We start from the raw sequence: 14,603 nt of genomic DNA, 5'->3' as shown, positions 1-14,603 counted from the left end.
GCTTTGTTCCTGCTGGAGCCTCTCACACATTGCATCCATGATATTCGCTAATTAGATTTTGTCTTGATGACTCTGTCATTGGGCTAATGACATGAAGTGATTAAAAATATATTTCTGAAGTTTTGATTGCATTGTGTCCAAATAAGAGCCTGACAGGACTGGTGCAATCATCTGAAATGAATTATCACTTTCCTATCCTTGCCATGTTTGCTGTGTTCCCATCATCCAGTCTTTTTGATATCCTTGCTGTGATGCTCATCCCTTGTGCCTTTGCTGCTGTTGCCCAGATTTTAAAGAAGCATATGTGGGTAGCTGCCATTGAATGTGTTTCTACCTTTTTCATTACATTCTATCTATGGCTGCACTTTGTTTGCATCAAATCCAGACATGTCTCCATTGGGCTTTTCTGTATTCTTTGCAGACAGACACTTCCAGGCTGTCACACCAACTCCTTGCCTTTTCAGTTATCCTTTGTGTGTGAAGCCAAGGATAAGACTGAGGATGAACAGGGCTAGAAGAAATGTATTAAATATTTCCAAATCTCTCCTGCCAGGACTTCATTATGGTGGGCCAGGGATGAACTTTGTCTCCTCTCAAAAGGCTATAAGCACTGAAGGGATAATTTGCCAAGTGGTTCCCAGGACTCGCAGTGATCTTCATGTGTCCTGTTTTTCTAAGTGATTAACACAGGTGTGGTCTGATTATGTGCATGGGCTGGACTGCTTGTTAGATACATATTGGGATATTTTTCAACAATTCAAAAGAGTGTATCTTGTTATGTTTGGCCTGCATCTAACGAGTTCACTCTACACGTGCATATTCAGGTCTACTTCATGCCTTATTTACCAGTGGGGGCTGATCTATTTGGGCAAATGGGACTCTGCCCCACCAAACTCAGCTAGCCGTCACCTGCCTTCTCATTTACAACCAGTCCAGGGGGATAGCACTGCTTATCAGCTTCCTCCTCCTTAGTCTTAGTGTTGCCCTCGTAGAATCCAGTAGGAAAGAGGATGGGGACAAAACTATAATTAGTTGACTCTGCCTTTCATTGGCTCTAGCTCCATCCACTGTTGATCTCTCTGCCTTCAACCCTACCACTCCCAGTTGGCACCAGCCGCCTCTGAAACAAAGAATGGCATGGGAATCCCAGAGTACTTCAATGTCCCCAGGCACACTCTCTATGGAATGTTCCCAGATACCATGATTTTTGGTAGAGATTAAGGTTGCTCAGGCAAGAAAATTCAACCCCTTTCAGATCTTTCCCCAGAGTTGTCAGTACCTGTCTCAGAGGCTGTGGGCACATTAGTTGCTTCAAAAGCAGTGATAATGGGTTTTTCTGGCTGCGTTTTGAAGTGACTCTGCCCTTGGCTGGACACATTTCCTTTCCCCACTGCTGACTTCCAATCTTTCAGGACTGCCCACAGCAAAGTGTTGGGCCAATCACTGTCTGTGCATCAGCCTACAACAAAGTGTTTCTATTGCCCATAGCTGGAGGGGAAACAGGTTGACCTACCAATCAGCTGTGCAATCTGTCTGAAGCTGAATTTAAAAAAAACAAACACTCAAGCTGATCTGACCAGATTTTAGAGGAAAAATGGGTGGAGCTTGACTAGCATCATGTGCCCCTATTTTCCAAAAAGAGAGGTGGAGATGCACAGCACAACAGGAAGTGTGTCTCTGCACCTAGCTTCTTCTTTTTTCCTGGCTGGATTCCGCTTTCACTGGCTGTTAGGCTGTGTCTCCCCTCAAAGTGCTGTGTTTCTTCATCTGTTTACTATCCCCCCTACCCCCACTCACCTCAAAGTCAGAATCTTTGGAAAGAAGCTTTTCACTTCTCCCTTTATGATATGTTGTCAAAACAGTGGGAGTTCAGAGTGAATGGCAGTAGGTGTGGAACATTGAAATAACACCGTTCTCCAAATAGGAAGATTCAATACAAAACCAAACCAATGTTGCTCACATAGGTCAACGTGGCATAGCCAGTTTGTCTCCTTGTTAACTAGAGGCTTGGAGAAGAGCAGCTGTTGATGGATTTCTGTGCCCCATGTGTGCCAGCTGTGGAAGAGAAAGTGCAGGAGGAAAGATTAGAGACTTGTGTGCGAGAGGAGCTGCCAGCGCCTGGAGAAATGGCTGTGCAAGAAAAAGTGCAGGAGGAGAAGCCTGAGGTGGGAGTAGGGTTGCCAGGTCTCCGGTTTTCTGCCGGAGTCTCCGGCAAAAGGGGGCCGTCTCCGGCCTCTGGCCATAGTTTGTTTGAAGCCGTTGATCTCCGGCTTTTCAGTGTCTCCCTCAGGCACGCATGTGTGATTGACTGGCCGCCTTCCAGCCCTTTGTCATTGAGGGAGGGACTACTAGAGAGACAGGAAGTGAGCAAAGTGTAGCCGCCGCCCCTGGAGCAAGAAGGCCTCGTCGGAGGAGGCCGGCCTAGCTTGTTGGTAGCTAGGCCTCTGCTTGGGAGTCGTCGCGCCGGGGAAACAGGCTTGGTAGGCCCGAGACAGAGAGAGAGAGGGGGGGGGGAGGGGAGGGAGAGGCAGGCAGGCAGGCAACTGAGCTGTGGAGTGAGCAGATTCAGCCCCACTACACCTTCTGCTATTGCAGACAAATACCCCCTGGGTCATTGCTCCCACTCTTTATGGACTCCATAACTGAAAGTAAACTGAGCTGCTAGAGCCATGAGGAGGGGGAATTGGCAGGTGAGAGGTAAGTTTAAAGATTTCTCTTTCCTTTCCAACATTTGCATTGTTAACCAGCCTGGGATGGGGTGAAACAGAAATATTCCAGATAAAGTAAAATAACATGCCAGTTCTCTCCTGCTTTCACTTTACATTATTTTGGCTACCACAGGTTTGGGAACCTGCATTTGCTAAAATAATATGTAGTCCCTTCTGTCCTTAGGCTGAAATTCTGTGCACACACAAGCTTAATTACTATTAAACTCAGCACTTACTTCCAAGTACTTCCAAGTAAATGTATGTGGGACTGGGCTGCAAAAGGCACAGAACAGAACGTGAAGAAATAATAACTCTGAACTGAGTCTGACTGCTCGTTTCTTGAAACCACATTTTTAAACTTGTGCATAAAATAAGCTAGCTGGTTACAAAGTGATTGCTTGCCAGAAATCTAAGGATGTGTAAACACAAGCTGAAGAGTTGTTGGAAATTATCAGGGATGAAGTGTATGTATAGTATTACTCAAACCTGTAGAGCGACATAGTATTGAACTGATGTTTCCTTTAGCTTGTAAATAAAGAAACTGCTTGAAAATTACTGCACAATATAGAAGGTTCAACTGTAATTATTTTATCTCAAAGTGCCTGCTGAACATAGATGTTGACATAGTTTCAGCTATTTTACAGTTTATGACTGCAGCTTACAAACTGTTGGGAACTTTGTAATGTTAGTTTAGTGAAGATATAGTCATGTTAAGGGCTGTCATGTCAGCTTGTTGTTTCTAATGGTTACAGATGATCCATTGTGCCCCAGCTCAGTCACAATGCAACATAATCTGAATCATGTTGTCTTCTGGCTAATCAATAAATGACTCTAGTTAGTTAAAAGCAGCTGTGGGGAACCTGTGGCCCTTTAGTTGTTGTTGAACTACAACTCCCATAATCCCTACCTAGCTATTAACAATGCTTGCTGGGGATGATGGGAGTTGTAGTTCAGCAACATCTGGTGGGCCAAAGTTTCCACACACCTGATTAAAATTGTCAGCTGATACATGATGGGAGCTGTGGGTGGAAACTCCCATTGGGTCAATAAACTGATTATCAGAGGGCTCTGATCCTGCAAATATCCAGTTGCCACATACACTACAGTTCAAGATCCACCAGCCACTACAGCAAGTCTGGGGAAATCCATCTCTTGTTTGGCCTTCCTCTTTTTCTACTCCCTTCTGTTTTTCCAAGCATTATTATCTTTTCTAGTGAATCATGTCTTCTCATTATGTGTCCAAAGTATGATAACTTCAGTTTCATCATTTTAGCTTCTAGTGATAGTTCTGGTTTAATTTGTTTAACATGGCTGCAACCATATCTACTCAGAAGTAAGTCCTATTGAGTTCTATGGGGCTTAGTTCCTTAATAAGCATGTTTACAGTTGCTGCTTTCAGGGGCATCCATCTGTGCTCCCATCTAACATCTCTGCAACACTAAGCTCCTTTCTTCCAATAATGGCCTGGCCTGAGGGCACGTAAACCCTTCTTGCCAGAAGCAAGTAAGCTAGATTAAATGTTCCCTAAAGGCGTTGAACTGTGACCTGGCAGACCAGGGTTTGAATCCCCGCACAGCCATGAAGCTCCCTGGGTGACCTTGGGCCAGTCACTGCCTGTCAGACTCAGAGGAAGGCAATAGTAAACCACCTCTGTCTGAATACTGCTTACCATGAAGACCCTATCTGGGATCAACTTGAAGGCAGTCCATTTCCATTTTGCATCACCCTAAGCTTGTGAGAAAGAATGACCTTGTCACTTCAGATGGACCTAGGAACACCCTATTTTAGGTAAGATTTCTATTTTAATCTCCAGAGAATTTTTTTTTTAATGGTATGCTCCAAGCAACTGTGGTTGATACAATGTATCATGTTTAATGACGTCACTAGGGCCCGCCCCATGACATCACTAGGGCCCGCCCCCATGACATCACTAGGGCCCGCCCCCATGACGTCACTAGGGCCCGCCCCGTGACGTCACTAGGGCCCGCCCCGTGACGTCACTAGGGCCCGCCCCCATTTTCTCAGGTTTTTGGATGGTTCCGACCTGGCAACCCTAGGTGGGAGTGCAAGTCAAAGAGGAACTCCCAATGCCAGGAGAGATGGGTGGGATAAAATCCCCAAGTGACTTTGCCTCTTGGGTGCCCCATAATGGTCTTATAGGGTGGGATGCAGCTCCTATGGTGGGTGAAGTCCCTGAGCAAATTCCAGCAGTGAGAGGCACCCAGCGCCCTGTGATTTTGGGGGGCAAGAGACAGTGGGAGACTTATCTGTCTCTGTTTGGGCTCATGATTCACACTGTAGATAGCGAGGGAGAACAGAGAAGATTTCTTTCTGCCAACCTGGGTGGGCTAGGCCAGCTAGTCCTAAAGAAGATGCCTCCAGATAAAGACTTGTGGCAGGACTTTGATTTGGAGTTTGGGGCAGGAGATGAAGTGGAATGGCTTACAGACTTTTCCCAGAGCAGAGAGTAGGAGGAAAATGGCTATAGTTGGCCGTGTGCTGATGAGGAAACAAATCTGTTCCTGGAGATGAGTCCCAAGGCCCTGCCGGCAGCAGCATGGATCAGCATGGACTGGGAACTCCATGAAGCCCCAAGACAAAGGGCCATGTGGACAACTGCATGGTTTGGGAGTGGGGGTTGTGCTTATGGGACTGTGTACTGATTTGCTGTAGTTTCAGTATTGGGTTTTTTGGATTTTGATTTGTGCTGTTTAATTTTTTTGGAATTATGCTGATAGGTTTTTGAAATAAGGTTTTAATGTTTAAGATTTACTATTCTGTGTCTGTTAGATTGTGGGTGTGTGTACAACTGTTTGGGGGAGCAAGGGAAAAACGTGCATGTGGTTGAGGGCTGCTGTGCTGCAGTGGCACAAGGCAGGAAAAAGGAGCTCTAGTACTGAGGCTGTAATCTGGTTTAAACATGTCGAGAAGTCAGTATCTTGGGCACTGCCAAGTATGAGGACTGGGTAAGCGGTTTGGATGCAGAACCATAATTGGGAACTCCAAGAAAGAAGAGGAAGCCTAAAGAGAGAGTAATTAATTGAAAACGTGCTATAAGGGAATGGACTGCGTTTGTACTTGTGTGGTGTGGAAATGAGACTGTAATATGACTATGCTTTTAATGATGTGTATTTCAATGTCTTATTAACCTGCATCTGTTATTTCTTTGTAGGAAAGCTGTTATTCTGTTGTTTGTTTGCAGATCTGGGACAGACCTTTGTCAGGGAAGGGGTAGTGTTACAGGTTTGGGGTTGAGATGGATAATTTCTATGAGTCCCCTTCCAGCCTCTGATTTGGAATCCTGTGCCTGGGGGTGAGAAACCCGCTCTGCTGGTCAGATGAGTTTCTTTCGTTAATCTAATAGAGTGGCCAGGTGGGTTAATGGGTCTATCAGGAGCGCATCAACTGGTGAATGGGCCAGGGAGATCCTTTTGTCATTGAAACTCTTCAGGAGAGTATCCCCTCCCCTCCTGGGGCTGAAGAGAGGCTTGTGTTTTGAGCTATGTCTGAGAAAGGCTGGGAACTGGAGGCAGGCAGAGAGACTGGCCCTCGGCACCATGGCTTTGGGTTGCCTCCTGTAACCCTGATGGAAAAGCTGGATATTGGACTGCTGATGCCTTGAACCCCTCCATCCTAAGCTCAGGTTGGACTGTATGCAAATAAATAAACCATATTTCATAAAGACACCACAGCCTCCGCTGACCTTCTTTCCAAGGAAACCAAACCCTGGGTAAGCACAGGGACCCCTGGAAATCTCACTGCTCGGAGATTGGGGTGGTGTGTAACAATATTTTAAAATCTGTTTATAAGATGCCTTAGAGTGTTTTTAATGTTTTGCTTGCTGCCCTGGGCTCCTTGTGGGAGGGAGGGCAAGGTATTAAATAAATAAATGAATAAATAATGTGATGTGACACTAGCGTCTGAACAAAATTGAGCTACTGGATCGGACACTCCAAAACCTTGCTGAGGATGGAGTTTCTGTGCCTGTCTAAGCTGATGGGAGCCTCCTACCACTTGCATCTCTTCCCTTTCCTCTTGGGGTAGCGTTCATCTTTCTCTGTTTGCCTTTTTATAGTATTATCTCTTGGGCTGTGTCACTTCCGAGCTCTTTGATCTCAAAGTTGCTGGCTGATTAAAGCCTTCCGCTCACTCAAGTACTCCTGCTATGAGTCTGAACGCGCCAAGGCTTGTGCTGGAGTGGAGACGGAGGCTGCCTCAGCTTTGTTGAAATCCATTTGCGTGATGTGAGAGTGCAAGGATCATCAACAAGCCCTGGGGGAGACTGTGTGTGCCCTGCCTGGAAGCAACATTGCTCTGAATGTTCCTCTGTGCGAGAAATGGAGATGAGTTAAAGGGAGCACAGAGGAGTGGTGAAACTGCAGGGAGAGAAGGAAACTTTGCTATCTGGTCATTCTTATGCGGCAGTTCTAACTTCAGGGTTTGCAGCTATGGAGTTCTTTCTCCATAAGGATAGTGACTAGTGGGGCGGCTTGCAAGTAGCAGAGAGAGCAGTGGCTTCTAGGTCCTTAGGAGTTTTTTTAGCAAGCTTTTGTGTAAAGCAGGGATGGGGAAACTATGCTTCTCCAGGACTACATCAGCCGCAGTCAGCATGGCCAATGGTAGGGGATGATGGGAACTGAAGTGCAACAACCACATCATCCCTGGGGTAAAGTATGTGAGGCATTTCAATCTTCACATGTATCCTTCACAATACACCAGATTATTGCATCTTCCAACAGGAGCTTCTTGTCAGCATGTTTTTGCCATAACAATTGCAATTTTAACCTGGCAACAAACATAATCTTGTCGCAATTGGGACAATTCCCATACTACTATTTCACTCATTGAGGAAAAACATTATTTCAAATTTGGTCAAAAACCTCCTTGACTAGCACCTGGAATTTAATCTGAGTCAGGGCTCAAATTAACAGGGTAACTGTTTTGCAGCCTACAGCAAAGTATGAAGTGGAAAAGTTAACAGATGCAACCTACTATATAAGATAATCTTGCAGCTACCATTCCCCAAATCTCCTACTACTGTTCTTCATGAATCACCCTCTTGGTAGGAGGTCATATTGTTGTAAACCAGGGATATTGTTGGACTTCAGCTCCCTTCAGCCCCAGCCAGCATGACCAATGGTCATGGATGATGAAAACTGTAATCCAACAACTTTTGGAGTGCCACAGTTTCACCATCCTTATTGTAAGCTATCCTGCCTAGTTTTGGCATAACTTGATCATTGGCAATGGATGCTAATGAGCAATTGGGTTGTCTTTTGTCCACAACCACATTATAATGTGCCTTGTGTGTCAGACCTCCTTGCAGTACAAAGAAATCTATATGTCCCAGCTTCAAGCTTTGACTCAGAGAATGAGCCAACTGAGCCCAGGGCTGCTATACCACTGGCTGAGGGACTGGACTAGGTTCCAGATATTTAACCTGAAATGAATGGTTGTGTACTTGCAGAACCTGAGCCAGAACCCTTATGGTTCCCTGAGGTAGATTCACCTGAGGAATCAAGGATGTCCTGCTTTACGGTGCCTGCCCAACACTGCAGGGAGTTCATCAAGAAAGAGACCATCGAAAGGAGAAGTAGTGTTCACCTTCAGGGTAGGGGGTTGGCCCTTTAAGGATTCACATTCCTCGGCAGGGGATGGAGCTTAGGAGTGTTGACTGGTTGAAGAGTCTCATAAAGCCCCAGTCTGTCTCCACAGTTTTGGTCACATCCACACTGTACATTTAAAGCACTCCTATACCACTTTAACAGTCATGGAGAATCCTGGGAACTGTAGTTTGTTAAGGGTGCTGGGAATTGTATATCTGTGAGGTCAAACCATAACCATCATTCAAATCTATGCTCCAACGGCAAATGCAGAAGAAGAGGAATTAGAGAGATTTTAAGCAGAAGTACAGGAAGAAATTGATCACACAGCAAAACAAAATGTGCTGATAAATATGAGGGACTGGAATGCAAAAGCAGGGAACAGAGAAGAACTAGAAATCGTGGGGAAATGGGGCTTGGGAGATAAAAATGAAGCAGGGGAAAGACTTATTTAATTCTGTGAAGCCAATAATTTGTTTCTTGCAAACACAATTTTTGAGCAACCGAAAAGATGACTGTACATGTGGAAATCACCAAATGGTCAATATAGGAATCAAATTGAATATATAATTGGTAGCAGAAGATGGAGAAGTTCCATACTTTCTGCAAAAAACAAGACCAGGAGCAGACTGTGGTACAGGTCATGAACTGGTAATATTGAAAATCCGAGTAAAGCTAAAGAACAACAACAAAGCAATCATAATTGCAAAATACAATTTAAATAAGATCCCAGAAAAATATAAAGATCAAATAAGGAACAGATTTGAGGCTTTAAACTTAGTTCACAGAGAACCAGAAGAACTATGGAGTGAAGTCAGAGACATTAACAGGGAAGAATGCAAAAAGACAATCCCTCTAGTTAAAAAGAGAGAAAGACCTCAATGGATGACTGAAGAAACTCTTAAAATGGTTAAAGAGAGAAGGATAGTAAAAGCAAAAGGAGATAGAAACATGGTCAGAATCCTAAATGCAACAATACAGTGACTAGTACTTAGCGACAAAGGAACTATTACAATAGTTATTGTATAGAAATAGACAACAAAAAGGGAAGAACAAGAGCCCTATTCCAAAAAATTAGAGAAATGAAAGAGAAATTTAAACCACAAGTAGGGATGTTGAATCATCAGCAGGGGAACACAGTGACTGAGCAAGATGAAATAAAATGAAGATGGAAGCAATACATTGAAGAACTCTATAAAAGAGATGCCAGGATGACAGATTCATTCACGGAGGAACCATATGATGAAGAACCAGAAATTTTAGAATGTGAGGTGAAATCTGCTCTTAAAATACTTGGAAGAAACAAATCACCAGGAGCTGATGGCATACTAATAGAGTTGCTACAGGCTACTGAGACTGAATCTGTCCAAATTTTGACAAAAATGTGTCAAGCAATATGGAAAACTAAACAATGGCCCACAAACTGGGAGCGTTGAATATATATCCCAATTCCAAAGAAAGGGGATCCCAGGGAATGCAGTAATTTTTGAACTATTACCTTAATATCCCATGCAAGTAAAGTAATGCTCAAGATTCTACAACAAAGGCTCTTGCCATATATGGAGCGACAAATGCCAGACGCCCAAGCTGGATTTAGAAAGGGAAGAGGTACCAGAGATCATATCACAAACATACATTGGATAATGGAACGGAGCAAGGAATTTCAGAAGAAAATCACCCTGTGCTTTAAAAACTATGGAATGCTTTAATAGAAATGGGGGTGCCACAGCATCTGATTGTCCTGATGCGCAACCTATACTCTGCACAAGAGGCTACTGTAAGGACAGAATATGGAGAAGCCGATTGGTTCCCAATCGGAAAGGGTGTGAGACAGGGGTGTATTTTATCACCCTATTTGTTTAATCTATATGCAGAACATATACGGAAAGTGGGATTGGACCAAGAAGAAGGAGGTGTGAAAATTGGAGGGAGAATTGTCAATAATTTAAGATATGCAGATGATATCTTAGTACTAGCAGAAACCAGTAATGATTTGAAATGAATGCTGATGAAAGTTAGAGGAAAACACAAAAGCAGGACTACAGCTGAACGTCAAGAAGACTAAAGTAGTGACAACAGATTTATGTAACTTTAAAGTTGACAATGAGGACATTGGATTATCAAGGATTATCAATACCTCAACACAGTCATTAATTAAAATGGAGACAATAGTCAAGAAATCAGAAGAAGGTTAGGACTGGGGAGGGCAGCTATGAGAGAACTAGAAAAGGTCCTCAAATGCAATGATGTATTACGGAACACGAAAGTCAGGATCATTCAGACCATGGTATTCCTGATCTCTATGTACGGATGTGAAAGTTGGACAGTGAAAAAAGCGGATAAGAGAAAAATCAACTCATTTGAAATGTGGTGTCGGAGGAGAGCTTTGCTCATACCGCGAAAAAGACAAATAATTGGGTGTTAGAACAAATTAAACCAGCACTGTCACTAGAAGTTAAAATGATGAAACTGAGGTTATCATACTTTGGACACATAATGAGAAGACAAGATTCACTAGAAAAGGCAATAATGCTGGGAAAAACAGAAGGGAGTAGAAAAAGAGGAAGGCCAAATGAGATGATTGATTCCATCAAGGAAGCCACAGACCTGAACTTACAAGATCTGAATAAGGTGGTTCATGACAGATGCTATTGGAGGTCACTGATTCATAGGGTTGCCAAATGTCATAATCGACTTGAAGGCATGTAACAACAACGACGTCAAACCACTCTTAACAAACCACAACTGCCAACATTCTTTATGGGAAGCCATGACTATTAAAGTGGTATGAGTGTGTTTTAAATGTATGGTGTGGATGTGACCTTTGCTGCAGTAAGTTGCACACTTGGAGCTTTCCATGGTGCTGTAACCAACCACAGTCCTATCTTGAGGGTTCCTGCTGCAGACAAGTCTGTAACACTATGAAGCTGATTTAGTGTGGATAGGAGGGGCAAGAAGAGCAGGAAGGGGCAGTTTGGTTTTGACTGACAGTTGCTAAAACATGGATAGACAATGTCCCCTTCTAGATGTTGCTGGACTACAACTCTCATCAACCCTAGCCAGAACTGGCAGTGATCAGCAATGACTGGAGTTGTGGTTTAGCAATATCTAGAGGGCACCCCATTGGCTATCCCTGTCCTAAATGGTATGGGGTATAAGTGAGCTGATTGGGTGGGGGGCTGGATTGCTACAGATCTAGTACTGCTAATCTGTATGTTTATATACAAAAAAAAAGTATTATAAAAACACCATAACCTCCAATATGCTGCTGTTCAATGGGAACTGACCTTTACAAAGACTGATCCAAAAACTCCAAGGGAGGGGAAATGTGAAACAATATATTCTTCAGTTAGATGTATATTTTAAAATAATTGGATAACTAAAATGTTAAGAGAACCAGCTTTGGTATTTAATGTCAGCTGAGGTTCACCATTATTAGACCTGTACGTGGGGGCTCCGAAGCAAGACTTAGGCTGCAGTCCTAACCTCACTTAACTGAGAATAAGCCCCACTGAATTTAATTGGCCTTACTTCTCAGTAGATATGGTGAGAATTTCAGTGTAAATCCTTGAACCAAATTATGTTCACCAGGTCCTCTGTTATGAAGGACAATTGCCTACTAGGATGTTCCACAACATGTGATTATTCCTCAGCAGTACCTTTATCTCTCGTGATTTGAGGAATGAAAGATAACCCCAACAAATTCTCTTAAAATACTATTAGAGAGCCCGTGTGGTGTAGTGGTTAAGGAGTTGGACTATAACCTGGGAGATCAGGGTTCGAATCCCCACACAGCCATGAAACACACTGGGTGACCTTGGGCCAGTCACTGCCTCTCAGCCTCAGAGGAAGGCAATGGTAAACCCCCTCTGAATACCGCTTACCATGAAAACCCTATTCATAGGGTTGCCATAAGTCGGGATCGACTTGAAGGCAGTCCATTTCCATTTACACACCCTCAAACAATGAGAAGTTCGAAGGACAGTGCAACCAGGTTTGATTTCCTTTGGATGAGAGAGCACTGGAGACTTAAGGAGTCTTGCAATAATTTCTTTATTTACAATCATATTGGCAGAGCATTAAAGGAGCCAAGCAGGCATGCTTGCAAGGCAGATGATTCCAGCCTCTAGACTACAGTCTAGAGAAAAAAGTTGGGCAGCTGTACCTAGTTTCAGCTAAATCCAGCTAGAAACTCTAGTGCTCTCTCTGCCACTCTCTTTCAAACTGCTAATTGCTCATACCCATATCTGTCCTCTCTGAGTTGGAAGGCTCTCGCCTTTTCCAAGCCTCAAGATGTATATTATTAAAAAACATAGAAAGGTTCCCAATATCATCTCCTAGGTCCTGCTGATGAAACATCAGCTGGTCATCCTAGACTATTAACCAGCAAAGAAATGGTTGGTCAGAACTCTTCACAGTATATAACACTTTTTTGCAGTTTAATATTGACCATGTCTAAGAATAGGCCTTTGAATTTTGCTGTGGACCTATGCTCACCCCCAAACTCAAAAGAATACTCCTGGAGGCTACTCATGCAGAATTCATAGCAGGGCTTTCAAACAACTGGACATGGATCTCAAGACTTGGATCTTAGCACATCTCATGTTTCAAATTAAATATATCGATGGTGGCCGGCTAGAAAACTGGTACTAGAAACTTCCTATATGTTCAATGGCAATGGCAACCAGTGCTTTGTTCAGGTCCTACAACTGTTAATGTGATTATTCCAGAGAAGCTGATTAAATCTGTGTTTGAGAATAAGGGGCCAAGGATTGACTCACTGTCCCAGAAGCTAAGCAGTAGAAATCATGCTGAGCTGCCAGACAGTGTCTGTAAACAACCCAGAAGGCCAGGAATGGCAGCATCTTTCTCTCATTAAAGAATTTTCTGGGAACAAAACAAATGCTCATTCAGACCTGGGCTCTTGGCCATTAGGACTGCCTGGTGACTTTTCAAGTGGTAGACTGTTGTTTGCATGGATTAATTAAAAGGGTGCTGTCAAAAGTCCTAAAAAAAACCCCTTCCTGACAGGGGATGGTAAATTTCTGCTGGGCCTTAAGGTCAAAATTCTTTCTCTCTTTTAGCAAGAGGCTAATAATTTATGTGTGTAAACACTCTTTGGTTCCCCAGCAGCCTCCCTCCCACCTTTCCTCTTAAACCGCTTAGGTTGCAGGCAGGACAAAGGCTGCAAAGGCTGAAATCTCTACAGCTACACAGGGGTGAAGGATGTTTAAATCTTACTCATTTCAATGTGAATGGGATATCTAAACACTTGAAATGGCTTTGTGTATGCCAGCCACAAAAGGGTCACTTTAGTTTTTGACCTTTTTTGCTTGGACCTGGGGACATTTTGTGTAGCTTTAAATGAAGACACAGCCCAAAAGAACTTTGTATTCCAGGCCCAAAACAATAGCTTATAGTTTTGAGGGATTCAGCATTAAGACAGGGGAGAAGGTTCAGCCCTAAAATTTAACATGTGGCTCAAACCACATTCCACATTCTAATTTAATTTCTATGTTCTGCTCTGCTTTATCTTTCTCATATGCACTGTCAGGGGTTTCTAGCATTGGCTGCATCTCACATTTCTGTTCTATATTTGTTTGTGTGTATGTAGAAATACCACATCATAAGTAGAATTCCTTGGTCTTTTTATGAATTGTTTACAACATAGGACTTGACGTTCTGTGACCAAGAACTATTAGCCAATTTCCTGAGGGTCAACATGCATGAAGCAACATACTTTTATACCCCAATCCTATGCATGTTTACTGAGAAGTAAGTTCCATTGAATTTAATAGGACTTACTCCCAAATAAGTGTGCATAGGATTGCAGCCTCAAATACTTAAATCACAGAGAGTTTATGAAAAACTAATCGTGGCTGATTTGGAATTGTTCCTGAAGCCAAAGGGATGATTTTAGAAATGTTTCACATGTACACTGGCAGGTGGATCAACGTCATAATGGATTATGTTCATCATCAATGGATGTTCATCCTCAATGGATGAACTTCAGCTGTAAAAATGAGTAGATTTGTCTGCATAGCTGTTCCCTTTTATAGCTTCCTCCTCTTTGACTATCCTGATTCATCCTAGTTATTGTTGTTGTTTATTTCTATCCTGCCTTTTGGCCAAAAGGCCCTCAAGGTGGCTTACAAACAATAAACACAAATATAGCAATGCATATAAATGAAACCGTACAATTTACAAAAATTAAATAACAAGGTAATAACGGTATTTAACATTAACAATTCCAGAAGTTAATCTATGCATGGCCGTGCACCCAGGTGTGATG

General features: G+C 43.1%; 1 protein-coding gene across 4 annotated transcripts in view; it reads left to right on the top strand.

Moving 5' to 3' along the window:
- LTBP2 (latent transforming growth factor beta binding protein 2) overlaps window positions 1–14,603 on the top strand; it is a 189,620-nt gene that overhangs the window by 32,905 nt on the left and 142,112 nt on the right. The window contains exon 1 of one of the 4 annotated variants that reach the window (XM_061611735.1): window positions 2,535–2,697. The exons of the other annotated variants lie outside the window; for them this stretch is intronic. Coding sequence (XP_061467719.1) covers window positions 2,670–2,697 — 28 coding nt within the window. The 5' untranslated portion in view covers window positions 2,535–2,669. Of the gene's footprint in view, window positions 1–2,534; window positions 2,698–14,603 lie in introns of those variants that run through there. 4 annotated transcript variants of the gene reach the window in all.

Source organism: Rhineura floridana, chromosome 2 (genome assembly GCF_030035675.1).
Source record: "Rhineura floridana isolate rRhiFlo1 chromosome 2, rRhiFlo1.hap2, whole genome shotgun sequence".
Taxonomy (NCBI): domain Eukaryota; kingdom Metazoa; phylum Chordata; class Lepidosauria; order Squamata; family Rhineuridae; genus Rhineura; species Rhineura floridana.
Note: the sequence above shows the minus strand (reverse complement) of the source record. Positions and strands in the feature narration are given on the sequence as shown.